Source organism: Buceros rhinoceros, unplaced genomic scaffold (genome assembly GCF_000710305.1).
Source record: "Buceros rhinoceros silvestris isolate BGI_N320 unplaced genomic scaffold, ASM71030v1 scaffold7176, whole genome shotgun sequence".
In the NCBI taxonomy this organism is placed as follows: Eukaryota; Metazoa; Chordata; class Aves; order Bucerotiformes; family Bucerotidae; genus Buceros; species Buceros rhinoceros.
This window is the reverse complement of record NW_010416912.1, coordinates 44,886-63,972: the sequence shown is the minus strand read 5'-3', so window position 1 is coordinate 63,972 and position 19,087 is coordinate 44,886. Positions and strand designations below refer to the sequence as shown.

The 19,087-nt window shown below is 46.3% G+C and overlaps 1 protein-coding gene across 1 annotated transcript in view; it reads right to left on the bottom strand.

The window, feature by feature from the left end:
- Positions 1 to 2,527: 2,527 nt before the first annotated feature.
- RAPGEF6 (Rap guanine nucleotide exchange factor (GEF) 6) overlaps positions 2,528 to 19,087 on the bottom strand; it is a gene marked incomplete at its 5' end in the record, with an annotated part of 43,873 nt that continues 27,313 nt past the window's right edge. Inside the window, 8 exons of the mRNA XM_010137984.1 lie at positions 2,528 to 2,553; positions 4,180 to 4,491; positions 7,475 to 7,986; positions 9,452 to 9,677; positions 12,088 to 12,201; positions 13,609 to 13,743; positions 15,248 to 15,439; positions 17,291 to 17,511. Coding sequence (XP_010136286.1) covers positions 2,528 to 2,553; positions 4,180 to 4,491; positions 7,475 to 7,986; positions 9,452 to 9,677; positions 12,088 to 12,201; positions 13,609 to 13,743; positions 15,248 to 15,439; positions 17,291 to 17,511 — 1,738 coding nt within the window. The remainder of the gene's footprint in view (positions 2,554 to 4,179; positions 4,492 to 7,474; positions 7,987 to 9,451; positions 9,678 to 12,087; positions 12,202 to 13,608; positions 13,744 to 15,247; positions 15,440 to 17,290; positions 17,512 to 19,087) is intronic.

The window sequence follows — 19,087 nt, the reverse complement described above, 5'->3', positions numbered from 1 at the left end:
AGCGCGGACAGCGGCGGCGAGCCACACCGCCAGGCAGCAGGGGCAGGAGCTCCTGTGTTCAGGCATGAGTTACTGACACCAGCTGTGTGGATACCAGGGGAATACCATCAGCAGGACTTGCGCTCACTCGAGAAAGCTCTCGGCGTCCTGACGAGCCCCGCGGAGTGGACGGCCGCTGTTGATGTGCAAACACCACGCTTCGACGGGCCACGATTCACCTGCCAGCGAGACGCCAGCCCCGCTCCCCCAAGGAGCTTCCCCAGACCCTCACAGGCAGGTCTGGGGAAAGGAAGGAAGAACCCCTCACCCCCTACGCTCTTCTTCCACAGGCCAAACCAAACTCAGCTCCAGAACCCAGGTCGCGGGAGCCGCGGGAGCTGATTTACCTGGCACAACACCGGTGACTTTCTGACGAACGACAAAGCCTCCACGGAGAAGTTAACGAGAAATGATGGTTGACGGTGGGATTGCTGGGGCTTGGGTTGACATCCCACAAAAATACCGATTTAACAGTTATATCGTCAACTTTACACGTGCTGGGAACAACCGCTCTGCCCTACGTTGGTTTGACACGTTAATCTTTACTCATTAAGGCCTGTGCACCTTCATTATCTTCATTAAGGCCTCGAAAAAGCAAATGCATTTATTATCATCTACCTCAGCTGATTTTTCATGTATTTTTTTCAACCATTTGCTCCTCAGATACTTGCACCAAGAATCCCTACAGCCAACCAGTCAGTGGTGAAGGGGACATCCCTCCCTCGCACCGCGGCCCCTTTACGCCTTGTGAATCCCCATTGACACGGGACGTCCCCGGCCACGCGGGAGGATGGAACCCGGCGCCGGGTTACGCACAGTCAGCCGGTAGCGTCGGTCCCGCGCTGCCGTGGGGAAAGCGCATCAAAGGCTTTGGGTTGTTTTTTGGTACTTGTGTCATGTTCACCTTGCACCCCCTGCGCGCACACATGGAAAATAAAACCCTTAAAGCTCTTCACGACTATGGACATCGAAATCATGGCTGAGGCACTGTAAAAATGACAAACATCTTTCTAGCTTAGGCTGTAAACATCACAACGAAGATTTACAAGTCAATGTTTAAATACATATTCACACATTCATGTCCAATTTTAAACACCAGGATGGGGCACCGTGTGCTGGGAGACAGACAGACACTGCCGGTATTTCCAGTTCGACCCCGCTGTGCTCTGGCTGGCTCCGCAAAATCAAACTAGCAGTCATCTGACTCGAGGATCTCGGGTTAATACTGGCGGGCTGTAGGTCAGCACTGCCACTGACACCACCACCACCCCCTGGGACTGAAACCACCCTGCTTTGAGATCATCTGGGTTTTCCAGATGAGCACAACAGGGGGGTTTACCCATCGTAAAACACTTCACACTCCTCTATCAGCACCACGTCATCTAACAGCTTCACAACCTCGACTGTGAAATGAAGGTGATGGATAATTTTTTACCATTTTATTTTTAACGATAACCTTTGCACCTAAATCCTGCGCACTTCTGGTAAGAGGCCAGAATGCGTGGGATGATCTTAAACCCCACAACACAGGGTTTAGTCCTGGTTTGTGGCAACACGCTTTGCACGTGAGCTCTGCAGGGCAAAACCTGCTTAAAGCTCTGCTGGGAAAGCTGCAGCCTGCCCCCAGCTCCCTGTGAGCCGCAGCCTCCACTGCGTCCGAACCAGGTCCAAATGGTTCCCTAAGCGGGGAGCTGGCTGGCAGCTAGGAAATTCCCCAAACTTCTTCCAGGGCAGAGGGTTTTTGCTGGGTCCGTGTAGGCGGGGAGCGGCAGACGGCCGGGCTGCCTGCAGGGCTTTGTGCTCTATTTGTGTTTGATCTAAAATCCATGTACTTCTGCACCTGACAAGGTCCCGTTGGTAGTTTTCTGTGTTTACGTAGAGAGCACAACAGTTTATGTGTAGCTCACTTACTATCACATCGACTAAACATTTATATCAGCCAACCAGAGCACTGCCAACACAAATAAAGGAAATTCCCATCAAAACCAAATTTAAATTAATAAATTATTTGCAGATACTTCAGCAGCGTCCTTCACTTTTGCTGACGTTTTGATATATCTTTTTTTTTTAAAGTTCATAAAATAACACTCTGAGACTTGTAATGGTCATGTAGAAAACAATGACGATGGAAAACCACCCAAGGGTTATACGGTATCATACAGAAGAACGCTTCCACGTTTCACGTGGTGGTGACGACTGGTCCTCCCAACTGCGCAAAGCCTGGTCCATCCCCGGGTACCGTGTCAGTACCCAGGAAAGCTCCTTGGTTTTCTGTTTGCAGGCAGAAACAGCTTGGTGAGGCAGAGGTGGACTGAAGGAAGGTAGAGGGACATGAGGCATGATCCAACCCGTTCCCACCTCGCCCGTGGCAGAGGCAAATGCAATGTCGGAGGTTAGCAGCAGCAACGTTAGCATTGGCTAACGGAATGGCGTGGTCCTCCTCCCCACATCCCACGTGCGGTGAGTGGCTTACAGAAATAACCCATGGTTAGACTGCTGAGACTTGTTCATCTTCTGCAAAACAAGAGAAAAAGAAGAGTGAGTTATTCCATGGGTCCCCTGCCTGCACCGCACCGTTATCTGACTACAGTGGCTCTGCGGAGACCGCGCGGCTTCACCGCCGTGGTTTCACTGGCTTAACCACTGACCACAACATGTTTGCTATCACCATTTATCAGCTCCTCAGGTAGGCTGAGGGATTACAGTAAATAAATTAGTCATACAGTAAAGCTGTACTGCAGAACAGAAACCCCCCACCTTCCCAAAATTACGGGCATGCAGTTCCCGATATGCCAAAAGCCTCCGATTTGGGAGAGAAAGCCAGGAAATCACTCGCCAACATGCAGTGAGTGTTGTACCCCAAACAAAATCAACCAAGCGCTTCAGTAAAGCAGGTGTATCTAAAAGTGTCTGGTTAAATTTAGTTTAGAAAAATTTGAATTAAGAATGCTTGAAGCAATTACTTCCTTATTTTTACATCGAAGCCATTTAATATCAGAACTGAATTACTGCTGGGCAACGTCACCTTTACCACAAGTCTGAGGTGCGGTACTAATAGGTGTGTTAAATACTTTTTACATATTTTTAAGGCCCAAGATAGGATCATTTTGCATCAGAAATTGTTTTAATCTAAATCCACGCTCATTTTACACCAGACTGAAACTGGAGGAAATAACCACAACGTTCTAATAAAAAAAAAAAGAAGTTCACTAGCGAAGGGAACAGAGAGATCACTCGGTGCGTAGGTACCGAACACAACCAGCGGATAAACAGTTAAGGAGAAATTCCCCAAACTTTAAGTTACTTTTGACACAATGTAAGAGCAGCCTTTTTCAGAAAAATCTCTGAATTTCGGTCACCCGGTAAGGGCCATGCTTGGCAGCACCGGCTGTTGCCTCAAACAAGGTCATGAAAAATTTAACTGGAAGAGACACTGTCGGGCCAAGCTGGGCTGAGGAGTCTGGGTTCATCACACGCGCTTTTCAGAAGAACAGAAATCCACTGTTATTTTGTTCAAACTCAGCCTCCAGAAATAGTTGTGGAGGAATAAGGCGGCTTAATGCTGGCATGTGAGAACAGAACCGTGAAAGTGGTTCAGAATTGCCCACCACCCCCCCCCACCAAATCCAAACCACCCGTTTCAGGGAATCACCCCGAGGCCATCCTAAACCCGCGGGACACCAGGTAATCCGCCCAACAAGGCTGGAGTTTTTCCCACGTGGCATTTATAGCCTGGCAGTGTCTCTTAGCGTCATTGTCACCTCTGAGAGGGGACACATTGGGAAGACAAAAAATAGGATCTACATGCTCTTTAGCGTCCCAGTTGTGCTTTGGGAGATCTCATCTGTATATGTACATATATATATAGTTATTTATATATCATTTAGAGTCTGTTCGGTGTCAACATGCTTTTTCTAAAGGGAAGGCATTCTTTCTTCTTTCAACACGCGTATATACGTGCATACGTATATGCATGTGTATACAGCCACACAAACACACTTGCATAGCCAGAGATTAATCAAGTTTTAATCTCCAAGAATGACCACAAGAAAGCCCAGAGCATCGTCGCCAAGTAAACACTGCACAGACCAGATTCACACAGAGTTCACTTAACATCTACCGAGTCAGGTGTTCACATACCATCCTCTTCACTATCTGCGTCAGGCATATCTGCTAGTTTGGGGCTGGACGGCTGCCGACTATGCCACTGAGGCATCTTCGATGAAATACAGGCCACCGGTTCACTACCGAGAGCAGCTGATGAAAGTCTAGAGAGGTCACTGTGCAGCATCTTTGACCTCTGCACTGCCACACTATAGTCTGGAGGTTTTAGGTGTGGGTGGTGGGGCGATCCTTCCTTTATGTCCGCTAAAGAAATCCCCATATATCCCGGAGGGGTGGGCGGTGGCTCCCTATACCTATCGTCCTTCTTAGGTGAGGTGACACAGTACACTGGCACAAGAAATAAGCAATGGAAATGTTAAAGAAGAAAACAAAAGGAAACAAAACGTTAAAAAATCATGAAATGTTACAATGGCAAAACAGAAACTGACAACAAAATGCAAATGCAGAAACACCGGTTATAACGACAGCAGCAGATATTTACGCTTTCATTTGTTTTCTACTTATATTTAGAAATCAGAGTAGCATCAGAACCCGTGAACTCATTAGGCAACATGCCAACTGAGCGCAAGCAGGACTATAACCTTCTCTAGGCTGCAGCGCTCATCGTACTCCCTGCGCCCGCGGCACCTCTCCACAGCGGGATGCTGAGTTGCTCCGCGGGACGGACGGAGAAGCCGGCGCAGCAATGCTGCCGGCCGGGTCTGCTCCCACTCTGTTACAGGCTGGGAGACTGAAATGAAAGAGATTGAGGCAACTAGTGCCAAGTTCCTCTGCGCAGGGTGCTGGAGACCGAGAGCAAGAACTGCTAGTTGACTTCAACAACATCCACTTCATCACCCATCAGTGGATTAACAGAAATGTGTGATCATCGAGTAGCACAGTATCAACTCATGTGTCATCAGACATTAAACCATCCATCAGCTGTGCTATAGGAAGAAAAAACCCCCAGTATCCCATGAACCTGCCCCTGCGAGGCAAACTGGACAGAAATGCATTCGTTATTTTGCACCTCTAACACGTCCCTACTCTCCTGCCCCGATCATCAGCAGTTCAGCTCACCCGGGCTCCCAAACCAAAGCTTAGCTTTAAGATCCCCCCCTTCCCACCCACCTCCAGGTCTGGGGCTCAAGTGCATGTTAAACTGGGCTTTTTTGTGTACATGCTGCGACAGGCGAGTTTCAGAGCTGGGTAATTTTTAACATCTGGCAGCTGAGTGAATTTGCATCCTTCTCGTAGACACACTTCAAACAGCGCCTGTTCGTTTCTGCTTCACTGATTTCAGCAACTGTAATATCTTCTTATCTTACAAGAACGCAGAAGGGTGAAGATAAAGGCGCATTTCTTGCGAGCAAGCAGGGGGAGTGATGGAGGCTTTCTTCTCCCTGAAGGGCTGGGGTAAGGGATGGGTCCTCCAAGCAAACCCTGCCACCTTCAGTCTTGGCTGGAGGACTGATGAGGGTGGGTCTCTTCTCCTTTAAAGGAGAAAGCTTCAGGTTTCCTAGAGCTAACACCCAGCCTACTGTAATAACGGAACAGGAATAACGTGCCCTTTTGTAAAGTTCCAATCCATAACGTCTCGCAAACTCTATCTACACAAAACATTCTAAGAGCATTTAATGTCCACAGCATTAAGTGTCTGTGATTTCTGTCACTCACCCACAGTCTCAGAAGATTACAAAACCCTTTCACAAGGAATCCTCCTTCTCAAGCAGCTGAATATTCACTTATAAGGAAAAATGGGGTGAATTTCCTCATAGATGTTACGGGAAACATAACTAAAAGGCAGTGGTATAAATTTTGATGTCTACTATAGTAATGCAAAAGCTTTTCCCTTTGGATGTACCACATCAGCACATCACTGTTCCCCCTGCTCCCTGCTGGTAAAGCGAAGGGTGCAGCAAGAAATGGTCAGTGCTGTAGAGCGTAGAGATGCACGTGAAGTGATGCAGTCACCACGTTTATGGATTCTGCCAAGACCGCAGTCTGCCATCAGCATGTGGGCAGTGCTTTTCCAGCTCCGTTTTAAAGGTTTCAGGCAAGCAAGCTCGTGCCAGTCCTTCTGGGGACTATCAACCGCAGCACTCATTAAGCAAACAAACTGAAGGGTCTTGTTTTGTTTACAATAGCCTGAACTCATGCAGTCATTACAGACTCTGGCCACAAGCTGTCTGCAGAGAAGCAGCAAATGGTGAAAAAAAGTGAAAGTATCCTTCACGTATCGTGCAATGGTGAATAACAGATTTGCGCTGGCAAACCAGAAGTGATATGCACCTGTATCAGATCTTCGCTTAAGCAGACACAGGCATAAAGAGCATCAAAGAGAAAGGGACGAGCTGGGAGCAAAGGTACCACGTACTGAATAGGCGACGTGTCAGTGCCTAGAAGAGCTCAGAGGCTCAGGAGCAGCTCTGGAAGGCTCCAAGGGCAGAGCACACACACAGGAGCTGTGAGCACGTCTTCTGCAAGCTCCCACCATGCTGCTTTTCTTCCACAAAGCCAAGGAGGAGGAACGCGATCCAAGACCTCTACCCTACCTGCCATGTTTATCCAGGCAATTACCCTTGATAACACAAACCCCCCTGGCAATACACTTAGTAATTAAATCACATTTCAGCTGCACCCTTGACTTACAGCCTAGAAAGCTTTGCACTCCACCTTTTATCTTGCTCCTAACCCAGCTGCTTTCGTTTGGGCTGTTGAACTCCCTAGGATGGGGAGGCATCTCGGTAGAACTATGCACCTTTGGAAAGACATTTTACAAGGTTTTTTCCTTTCATATAGAGCCAAACTGCAGCAGTTTAACCAAATCAACAGCGCTTTAACATCGCAAAGGTGGGAAGGGAACCTGCTGTGCCCTTCAGCTCCAGAGAGGTGGGGCAGCTCCGTACCACGCAGCAGTCATGCTCCTCCCTCTCAGGTCCTTGGGAAGTCTGTGTTACGTGGACTTCAAGAAGCCACACACATTGCTGCGTGCCAGAGGAACACCTACAGCGATGAGCGCTTCCAACATCATCCAAAAAACTGAACGGTCACACTACAGGGAGGAGCTGCCTTACATCTGCCTCCGGACAGCTCTCCTGCAGAGCCAGGAAGGGACTGGGAAGTGGGTTGGTTATTACTTCAGTTTTCCTAATGTGAAAGAAGGTGGCTTGAAAACGCACTGTCTGCGTAGTGTTCCGATCAAACCACACGTAAAGCCGAGTTTAACATGCCATCCAACCCCCAGACCTGCTGATGTCGTTCCTTAACGACCTCATATCAAAACAAAGAACAGCTGGAGAAGCTTCCCGAAGCCGCTGGCTCCCCTTACCTATCAGGCCTTTTTCTGTGCTCGACGTAACAGTTTTGTAAGTTGTATCAGCGCCTGCTTTAGAGTCCAAAACCTCCGTCTGCTCTGCTGTAGAGTTCTCCAGCCCCCTCCGCTTGATTGTTCCATAGTTCGTTTCATAGGTGTCCGAGAGCGAGCTGGAGGAGGCCCAGCTCTGCCGAGACTGATCAAGCTCCACGCTGGCTTTTGACTGCCTGTTGGTTTTGGAAAAGGCTTCAGAATACAAATAACCCTCCTCAGAGTAACAGTTTGTGGGATCGACTTCAGCTATAGGTCCGTCCAGCTGGGTGTGACGGTAAGAATTGAGGAGATCCCAGCTCTTCTGGTTTGGGATATTCTGGAAGTTGTCATGAGAACTACTTGAGCATGAGGTCCAGCTTCCTCGGCCGCTATCTGCTGCCTCCACCGTGATATGTTCATGGGAGATCTCTTCGCTGCTCATGGAGGAGGTGAAAGCCATCCCTCTGATGAGAGCAGGCCTAGTGATTGACCAGCTACATTTGAGAACAACAGAAATCAGAAAACAAACAAACAAACACCCTCATAAGCTTTAAAATGAGTAACGTGCTAGAGGCAATTATCTGGTTTTAGAGATAAGTGAACTCTGGTTTTAAACCGGGAAGGCAGTGACGTCAAGGCACACGGGAGCACCAACAAGAGATGTCGTCACTCCCGGCTCCGTACTGCACGTGGCAGCAGAGAAGTTACATCCAAGGGAATTACAAGTCTGCAACAGGCATCTACAGGCTTGAGCCCAGCTCCATCAAGCTCTGGCCCAAAGAAACTTCCCTCCACCTCCCCCAGCAAGCCAGTGCCTGACAGAAAGCAGAGGAGTAATTGCCTCTTGGTGTCAGGCTCCTACCACCTTTCTCCTTGCATTTATAAACTAACCACCAAATAAATACTTCGAATAAAACCCAACCCCTTCACCGGCGGCAACAAAGCTGTTCAGACAGAGTGGAGGTAGCTGTGTTTCAAGAACATTTGGGAGTATTTGACATAAATAACATTTGTAGAAGCGATTTGGATTAACAGATTCTGAAAAGCCCAGTAGAAAATTTCTCGTTGAAAGAAATGGCTGCTAAAAGTTCTGATCACTGTCAATGCATAATTAAGGGGAAAAAAAATAAAGCCAGGTTTGCATGAATTCAGAATACATGAAGTAAGGATTGCTAGAGATTATCCGATCAGAAATAGTCATGTTAGCAAATGCAGCACATTAAAATTCAACAGGTCCCTCAGCTATGTACTGACACGCTGTGAAATCGAGGAACATTTTAGATACGTGCAAACAACTTTTTTCTTCTGCTTTTCTATTTTCTAAGTTCTAGCATGAAAACTGCATTATTCCCTCCAAAACTCATGGAAACTAAGGCATAAGGGAACAATGAAAAAACACTATCTGGTATGGATCTGCAAAAAGAGCGAGTTTAGAGAGTAGAAGTCACTCCACTTTGGCCACCAGCAAAGGTGGCTTTTCGTGGCCAGTATGAAGGGGCATTTGGCACAAGACAAGTTCTCATGACGCTGAAGTAATGAGCCCTTGTGTGAGCAGGAAGCTTCTAGCTCACCTGAGCAACACATGGTAATAATGACAATCCTTAAAAACCACGTTAGAGCATGTGAAGTGACTGGCACTGCTGACTGACAGAGAAGTGACAGGATCCTGTTCCTCTTCTGCTGCTCTTGCTACTGCACTCATTCAGGGAGTATCATCCCGGCTATTAAACACATTCGCCGTGTCCTGCAGGAGATGTCCGTCTGAACTCCACCCACGGGAATAAGCTGGTGCTTATAAGCTTCTTGGGAAAACAAGCTCTTCCCTTACAGAGCTGCCAGCGCTCCAGCTTCTAGCAAGAGCTTAAGAGCCACAGCAGCGGCTGTGCCCTGACCAAAGCTTTGTTACCCTTTCTAAGGACACCAGGACACCAAGCCCAACCCAAACCAGTTGCCTCTTACCCTGGGCATGGCTGGCCATAATCAGCCAGGGGCTGAGGATGCTCTTTCCTATCTGCCCCTGCTGAATCCACCACAATGAGAGACTGGGACAAACCCCTCTCGTCCTGCAGCGCCGCTGACATCGAGTCCACAGAGCAGTTGCTCACGATGCTGGACCGGGATGAGATCTCGCTGTGACTGGAGTCCGAGAAGTTATCAGATTTAGTGGAAGGTATGAGGGCATAGCCTAAAGGAGAGGAGAAGAGAACGTCTTGGTCAATGAGCAATTCGAGTTTACCAGGTATGACAATGAAGTGCTGACACACACATCTCAACAAGGATATTTAAAAGAAATAACAATCAGAGTCTGTTTGGCCACTGAACTTTTTATGGTACTAAAGCTTTTAGCATCCATCAGCAACTAGCACTGTCATTTATTCACACAACACTGGTGACACCAATAACCTACCTGCAACTCCACTACTCTCCAGACTAGAAGGTTAAACCTACATAACCAGGACCAACAGCTGCAGCATCAACAGCAGGCAGCTAGATCAGGACTCTCCAATTCTGCAGGTGCCAAGTCCCATGGTATAAACGTCCGGCATTTCCCGCTATCTCTCTGCCCTACCGTCGCATCAGACTCCAGAGAGATTTTGGCAGTGGATGAGGAGATGCTGGCTAAGGTAAAAGCCAGCTATTAGCACTTGGGGATCAGCCATATGGTCCGTTTCAGTTTTATTATCCGTTCCAAAATGAACGGAGAAGGAAGCAAAAGCGGGAAACAACTTTGGCAGGAGCTGGACCAGACGCCAGTGTTGCTCCTGCAGAAGGGCAACAGCTGAAGACCTCTCCAGTTCCAGAGGAAAATACATAGCGTGTTTTTTCTGCTTGGCTTACCCTTACTCTGAAATACCTTCTTTCAAACACAAATGATGTATGTAGCCCCGTATACCCACACCTCCTCTTCCTAGTACCTGGAGTGAACATAAAGAGACTATTCTGGGGACTTCCGTGGGCTCTGGCTACATACTTCCTGCAGAACTCAGCAATGCACGTCTGGTCTGGTCTGGGTCCCAGGGGGTTTCTCTACAGCAAATCCACTGCACGTCTGGAAGCACATGCCTGCCTTCACTAGGAGAGAACAGTCTACGATACGCCTTACTTGATGTGCAGAAAAGTGCAAAATTACAACCTTTATTGGAAAATACTGGATCATCAGCTGCTTCTTGTATCGGTAAACAGGCATCCGTAAAGCAATCCAAATAGTGTCTTTCTTTACAGCAGACCATATTAACATGCTGTTGACACAGTCCTCAGATACACAAATTCCTGCCAATCGCTCCATTTCTACCTACATGTGCCCTCAAGCTGGACTGCCATATGTTGACGCCAATTGGGTGACAATGTGAAATGAGCTGGCAGTGTAAAAGCCAGTGATACACGCAACACAACACAGGAGAGCCATGTCCTTATGTCCATAAAAAATACAGAGGCTGTATAAGATGGCATCTGGTACACACACCACTGAGCACACAGCTCCTAATTCCAGAGATTTCACAGCTTAAGCTTGAACATTGCTGTTAACATTTTCAGAGCAAATACGAGCAGTAAAATCAGTATTATCAAACTAAAAAAATGAATCTTGTAAACGAAGAAAATGTAAGACCAGCATTTTTAAGATTAAATTCCGGTTTCCTTTCCTTTGACAATAATTAATGCCTCATATTCTTTACTGCTTCTAATGAACTCCTTCAAATTAACACAACTGCACTGCAGAAGAAAATGTTCTCACAGTGCATCTTTATTTTAAGATGCTCTCCTTCAAGAACCTCAAAGATCTGGAGAGCCAAAGGGCTCCTCTTCTTTAAGGAGATTAACACCGTCTGGAAGCACGTGTGCACGAACAGACCAGGACAGGGCTTAGCTGGGCTGAAAGGGTCCCCAGAAGATGGGACCAGCGCAAATACACACCAGCGCTGGAGTGAGCATCTGATTCACATCATATGAGGGACTATCTAGAGGCTGATTAAGAGTGCAGCGGGACTTACTGTTTCATTGGCATTTGTGAAACACTAAGTAACGGAACTGTCACTGTACCTGTTCCTTGATTTTCTAAACTTCACATTATTGTCTTCACTGCACTGTAAGGGTGATTAGCTACAAATAACTGACACAAATATCTGGAAGGGAAGCACATTAAACAGCTTAAACATGTAAATGAATAATGCTAAAGTAACTTAGATCAAATCAGAATATCTGACACAATGTGGACATCATAGTCTGTCTTCTAAAAATATATCACAGAGTCTTCCTCCTCCTCCTCCTAGGCTTCACGCACAGGCAGTAAGATGTCCACAGACTGCTGTTGCTATAGATACTTGCTGTGCTCAGAGCATCACTGTCTTTCTCCTTTGGGTTTTCACTCCCTTCTGAGGCTTCAAGGGGCTCTGCTTTCCTCTTTGCAGTAAAAGCTGATCTCTCCCTGGAGAAGCTTCTCTCCCTAAGTCTTCTAAACCAGGGTCCCTTCGTTTTCCTGTGCTCACGCTCAGCTTCTGCCTTTTCACTTTCCTCCTCTCTTTTTCCCTTGTCATTTATATCAGAACTGTCTCTTGCTTTGACAATCATCTGAATTTTCTTTTGTAAGTAAGCCCCACCTATTCCGTAGCTGCGCTGTCCACTGTTCTTGTTGCTGGTTTCGCTGGCGAGTGATGAGGAAGAGCCAGAGAGGTTCATTTGATTGCAGTTATCCAGCCTCTGGATGTTGCCAACTACAACGAAGAACACACAGGCAGATCTTGATAAGCGATGAGATAAACAACAGCACAAGTAACACCCTGGATTTAAAACCCTTTTTTTCTTCAATCCTATTTGCATATCACTTGGGTATCGCTCAAAAGAAAACGACATCTAAGATTAACTGGAATGTGTTCGTGCCCAAAATGATGTCTTCCCGCTGTCTGTGAAGGGCCTGATTTTAGTTCAATGAGCTGTTAGCACTACACATACAACAGGGTATGGATCACCTCCACCAAATTACATCAGTGCTAAAAATATGCTGACAGCAAGTTGAATTAATTTAATAATCCCAAAGAAACACAATATTCTTTACAAAGAACCAGATGAAAGTCAACAAAAATAACATGTTCACAAGCGATGCTCAGAAAATCTCAGTGGTGCTGGTTTGGGCAACCCAAGTAATTAAGCGTCTGATACATACGCTGTGTTTAAGTAAAACGAGTGGCATTCTCCTAAAGGAAAGAGGATCTGGTGAAGGCAGAAGTGGACAGACCAGCATGATCTCCCGCTGAAAGGGGTGAGAAGATGCAGGGAGTCACCGTGCCATGCCATGCTAACCCAGTGGCTTTGGGCTGTCAGTGAGGCAAAAGCAGCACAGAAGGGAGGGAGAAGCGCCTTACGCCGTTCGACACTGACCACACTGGCCGACTACAAAGTGGCGTTTAGAGATTTCAAATGAATTCCCATCCAAGGCTGGCTAATGATGAAGTGGTGCAGGTCTTTTAAGATGAAGACATCAAAAATAAAGGGGTTCTCAGGGCATCATGATAGACAGGGATGTATACAAAGCCCTGTGCACAAGAACAAAAAATATGAACAGCAACTCGAGGGTTTAGGTGGATGCTCTACATTGCAGCTATCAAAACTGTCTGTTCTGGAGAACTACGACACCATCTGATCTCCAGCTCTGTCTAATCACCTGAGATTCCAGCTACCTTAGGTGAAAACATAAGACATCTCGACAGCCGCAGTTTCCGTACAACACTGTCGTCCTCAAGAAACCCCCAGGTTTGCGAATCCCATTCATCGAACCAGCCACCTAAATCTGAACCGACACGCTGGCGGGCAGCAGCGCTGAAGATCTACTGGGAGTTCTGTCGGGAGCACTCAAGCAGTTTTTAAGAGAACCGCTGTTCCTCTTTTTAAACAGCAGCTGACTTTTAAGGACAAAACATATGAGCACATTGAAAAACTACATGTATTCATGGAAAGACGTGATTCTATTCTTGACACGGAGACTCTAAACTACTTTTTCTCTTACATGTCATGACCTACAAATACTCCTGCCGCTGCCCACCCCAGGTTTAGAACAACACGGGCACGAGTTAGGGCGACGGATGCTGACACGTGCCCTGTGAACAGTCAGGCGGCACACGTACCTTTGCGTGGAGAGCCCTGAGGAGAAGCGGGTGGGCTGGAGTGCAAAGACGATGCCATGGACATCGTGTCTTCTGTTTGCTTCTTACTACTTACTTCCTCAGACAAGCTTAGTGACTTCTGTGGGGAGCCCGTACCTGCAAAAACAACGGAACCATTTATTGCACAGTGCTCTTCCTTCAGGCTGGTGGAATCTGTTTAAAGCACAAACAAGCCCCACGTTGAACAGCCACCGGAACATTCGGTAGAGAGGAGCAGGTGTTCAGATGAATTCTGCATGTGGAGACAGTCTCCATTTCAAACCCAGACCAGATCAGTGGTGGCCACCGCCACCAGTGTCCGCTCATCTGACGTGGGTGGAAACACCCAGGTCATAACGAGAACCACTGCAACATTCAGAGCAGTCGCGGGTTTGGCAAAGGACTGAAAGCTGTAACATACAAAGCCTGGAGACAACCCCTGCCCATGGCACTGCTGGACAGCGTTAAGAACAATTTGCATCGTGGACGAGTCAGTTCAAGATCTTCACAGTGAGGAGTTCTCAAATCAGCACTCAGGCACCACCCAGAGCTCAGCAAGTTTAGTTGGGGCATCGCTGTACTTCAAACTGGTGATGATCTGGGGTTTCTCGTTCACCGCCAGACCACCTTGCAGAGGACACAGAGTCTGCATAGTTCATTTAATTTCTCAGTACCTTGTTAGATCAACACTCAACACACAGGAATGGAGAAACACCTCTTCACAAGGCTTCTGGAACAAACCACGCTGCTCAGGCAAGTTTTTAACAGGATACTTGAAATAAACTATTTTGCATGCTGCAGAATGCTGTTTTCTGAAGTTATTGTAATGGATATCAATGCTCGATGTATGAGATAATCAATTCCTATCACTTACTGACTGCAGCTTGCTTTATTTAATAAACCTTGACTGTAGCTTTCAAATGGTACAACAGTTATGCAAATAGGCCAAAAGCATTTTAATACGTAACACCATTTGGCAGCAAGCAAATCTAGAGACAGAAAAAAAAAAAATCCATGCTCACTAGGAGCAACTAATAATCTGGTGTTCTATTTGACAATAACGTTGTTATAATGGTTCCAGAGGTTAAAATATCAAATGGCTGTGATTTGGCTCAGTGATTTCACTCCAATGTATTATGCCTCATTTTGTCATGGAAAGAAACAAGCAATGTTGTCCTGCTCCGTTTGTGCAAGGCCCCTTCAGAATGCAGAAAAACTCATAAAAAGACTTAACACGGAACATCTGCCCTGTTCAAGAGAGGGCTCTTAAGATCACGTTAGTTAGAAGGTGCTCTTGAGTTCAGGATGATGTCTGTACAGTTTTCAGGCACCCAGAAAATAAGTGCTGTCAGAGAAAGTATTGAGTCCTGAAAGTAAAGCAAGAGCGTCTGGAGCCAGCACCTTATGATTAGCTGTTTTAAGAAAACTTATTAAAAACAGTGCAAATGACTTAAGTAAACAACATGCCCTCTTAAAACACGGTAATATGATTCAGCTGTTTTCAAGGGAATGAAGTAAATGAGGCATACCGGTATCTCAGATAACCCCCCCAGCCATGAACAGCTCCTCCCTCTTACTTAATTTAAAAAACTCCCCAGACAGGTGAACTGGAGACACTCACTGAATGTGACATGGTCCTTCGTCAGACCCTTTTTCCTGCTGGGGTACAAATTCACGGTTGGAACCTGAAGAACTTGGCTCATCCTGTTTTGTTGGTGCTGATGGGCTTTAGCGGTTTGGCCAATTGATCTCATGGGTACTGGAGACATTTCCGAGGATTTTGCTCCTCTTCTCTCACTTAAATTCTTTGTCACTGTTATGGAAAAATTGCATATAAATACCTTGCACTTTGAATTGCAGGATTATTACAGTCACTCTAGGTACAACCATCCCGACAAAGCGATCACGGTATGAAGCAGATAAAACGTATCTGGAACCATTTCTATTCCAAACACACCTATCTGGTTACGCTGAAGAAGCTGTGAGGTGAAGTGGCAATAAAAAACCTGAACTCTTTGAAGGGTCATAGAGGTGCTTTACCATAAGACAAAAAAATGTGATTGATTTCTACCACAATTACAGTCTGTATGCGAGGTGTTTGCACATAAGGTGCAAAAGCACAACAGCATCTCCTCCTAAGTGACGTCACGCCACCGAAGGGAGAGGAACGGTGGTTTTGCAGTGGGCATCGAACCTTTCACTAGGTGGCACAATTGAATTACAACACAGAGCCCCGAGTCGGGTTCTGCTTCACACAGCAATTAATAAACTCTGGAGTTAAGGCCATCTGACTCCAATTCCCTCGCGTAAGGCTGGACTGCAGCACTACCACTGCCCATTCCTCCTGCAAGCAAGGCCAGGAGAAATGCGCTGCTGTGGGGAGAGACTGGGCAGCTGGACCTTGGACTTTTCCGTCTACCTGCAAAAAAACCTGACCTGCAGAAAAACCATCTGCAAGACCACGTACCAGCCGCCCCGATTCAAAGCTACGTGGTCACAGTGTAGATGTGGGTAAAGGCAGCGACCGGGGGGGAGCTCCCTGGGGACGGTGCAGTGCTCCCACCCCGCTGAACAACCCCCCGAGGGGCTGGCAGTGCCCTTGGGCGCCACAGCGCTCCTCGACCTTTCTGCTGCCTCTGCAAACTACCCATGTAGTCTCAACTACTACATATCTATCTGTATACCCGAGTAACCTTCATTATCCTTTAGTGATGCTTAATGAGAAAAGGACTCGATTTGCTTGACTACATGGAGTAAGACAGTCGGTATATATTCCCTATTTTTACTTCCAAATACCTATGGCAGCACCGTACAAACAGGATTTGAAATTATTTATTTCAAACAACTGAGAAACAGCCTCCTAACCCTTCTGTTTGTCTCCTGTTAGGTTTGCACACAGATCATCTATCGAGAGATCATTCTGATACGCTTTAGTTTACTGTTTCGGGGTGAGGGTAGAGCATAAACTCCACCACAGTGTAACTTCTGAGTAGAAGGAAAGGAGACCTACCCTGCAAGCAAGTGGAAATTTCTAAGGATGACAATAAAATGCAATTTAACGTTTCTCATTTTTCAGTACGATTTCACTGAACTGCGCGAGACAGCGGGTCAGGTAAGTTTGTTCAGTAGCTGCGCAGGAGTTCAGGTGACGGGAACTGTCCTGCTGCAGCCCGCAGTTTTGGGCTGTCAAACCATGTCAGTTCCATCCGTCAGTATTGACCTAACTTCTCCTTCTCAACATTCGCCATTTATTCTCAGCTGTAATCCCTTGCAGTTTCTATATTGATTTTGTCTCTTTTCATTTTCTTGCTGTTCATATGGTAAACGTTACTTTTATCCGTCCTAATTCCGTACAAGGACAGCAGGGCGAGAACAGAGCTAATGCACTATTGAATTTCCTTCCAGATTGATGAAAAGACACTCCGTTTCAGAACTAAAGGTCAAAACAGAGAACATCACTGAAGTTTTCTGAGCTCAAACAAGAGCTGACGATAAGTGCTGGCTCACTGAATCTGTTAGTACACAGATTTACAAACAAACACTTACTAAAGCATTTTTTTCTCAAAAGGAGAAGAGAAAGATCTTAAATGAGTATTTCTAGGGAAGGACCACGATTGTTATACGTTTCATAGATCACACCACCCTTCCAGATCACTCTACTTACGAGTGCTATATGCAGGCTCACACTGAAGCGACAGTATTTGGATTTTTTCTTCGTCTGTCTCCACGTTCAGGTTGGACAAGTACTGCTTCACCTTCCTCGCCATCTGGGCGTCCTCGTACAGCTTCTTGGCATTCAGAAGTGAGCTGCGCCGGGCCCGTTTTTTGTGCGCGCCTCCCTGTACATCCAGCATGTTCGAGTTTGTGCTGCCCTGGCTCAGAGATCTACAAAAGAAAAGAGCAAAGCGGTAAATGTTCGGTTCTCGGCAGCAGAGCTACAGTAGCACCCGCCAAAGCAGATTAATACCAGTATCTTCAGTTAGGGCTAGTGCATGCTGATGCAAATGAGTTAAAGAGATGAACAGCATTAAAACCACACTTGTCTTAAAATACCCTGGTAAATCGATAGCAGCAGTTTGAGCCTAGAGCAGGACTGTGTATGGCAGTGTGGAACTAGCTGGGGGTGCCCATCCAGCTCTGCTGATGGGTCGGTCTTGCTCTGCAAAACCCACGCTCCTTCAACTGCGGCTCGTGAGAGCGGACAAACTCGGTGACTTTGTCGGTGTAAGGCACTCGGTACCCACCGTTTGCCCCAGCCTTACAACAGAAACTTCTGGGGATTCAGCTGAGCACAGACGTGAGTGACCAGTGTAATCCTCTTAAGAAAGCTGAGCTTGGAGCATGTTTAAATAAGGGGGAAAACGATGTGAAATATGTAAAGTACATTTTATTACGCACTTAACTGTTTTCTCCAGTTAAGTAAAAACATTCACAGAATTGCTGCTCATTAAAAACACATATCCCAGCCAAGGTTGGGAAGGCAGTGACAGTACATGTACACCCTGATGTGTCCCGACTCGCAGCTATGAAAGATGCTCCTAAGTCTGAGCTGCCAATTCCATCAGCCACCGCGGCAAAATCAAATAACCCCCGAACTGCTGACGCACATCAGTTACTCTCCCTGAACTCCTATTCACACTGAATCACTGCCCAAACAGCCGACCTTGGTATAGCTGAGACACACACATCACCTCTGCTTCAACTACCCAGAGTCCTGCGGCCACCCCAGCACTAAAGAACCTTTTAATAAATGGAGGTCACAGTATAAGTGTCAATTAAGTTGTTTAGAGTTGTTTATTTCTGGGGTTTCTTTTTAAACATACCAAAAAATAACTTTGTTTTAAAAGGCTAAATTATTTGTAAAGATGTTTATGAAGATCTTGGGTGCGTTTACAGAATCACAAGTGGCGGAATAAACAACCTCCAGCAGAGAAGAGGCGTGATGGCTAAAAGAAGCAGAATGAAACACATTGTTTGAGGAAGCCTAAGGAATCAAGTGTGCTGAGCTTAAAAAATAAGATATGGTGCGAAACAGCTGTCTGCAATATTTTCAAAGATGTTAAATAAATCAATCAAAGAGAAAATATCAGCTTAAAAAACGGCGTAAATTTATAGCTTAATTAAATGAAAAAGTAATGCAATTAGAGGCAGAGAGCAGCAGGAGACAGTATGGACTGTTCAGGCCCACCCAAACCAAGGGGGCACTTCTACCTCCTACAGATGGAAATAAGGAACTACTTTATCTTTATTTTTAATGACAAAAATATTTCATTGCTTATGTACACGCTGTTTTTCTTTAAAGTCTGGACTTGACTTTTTTAGGCAATTTAATTCAACTTCCTTTAAAAATGATTTTTTTCTTATTCACTTGCGGTCACAGTAGTCCCAAGGGTTAGAAGTGACAGTGGCTCCAGCTGGGCTCGTGGTGTTTCTCCCTGTGAGCTGCACTGGGAGCGGTTAT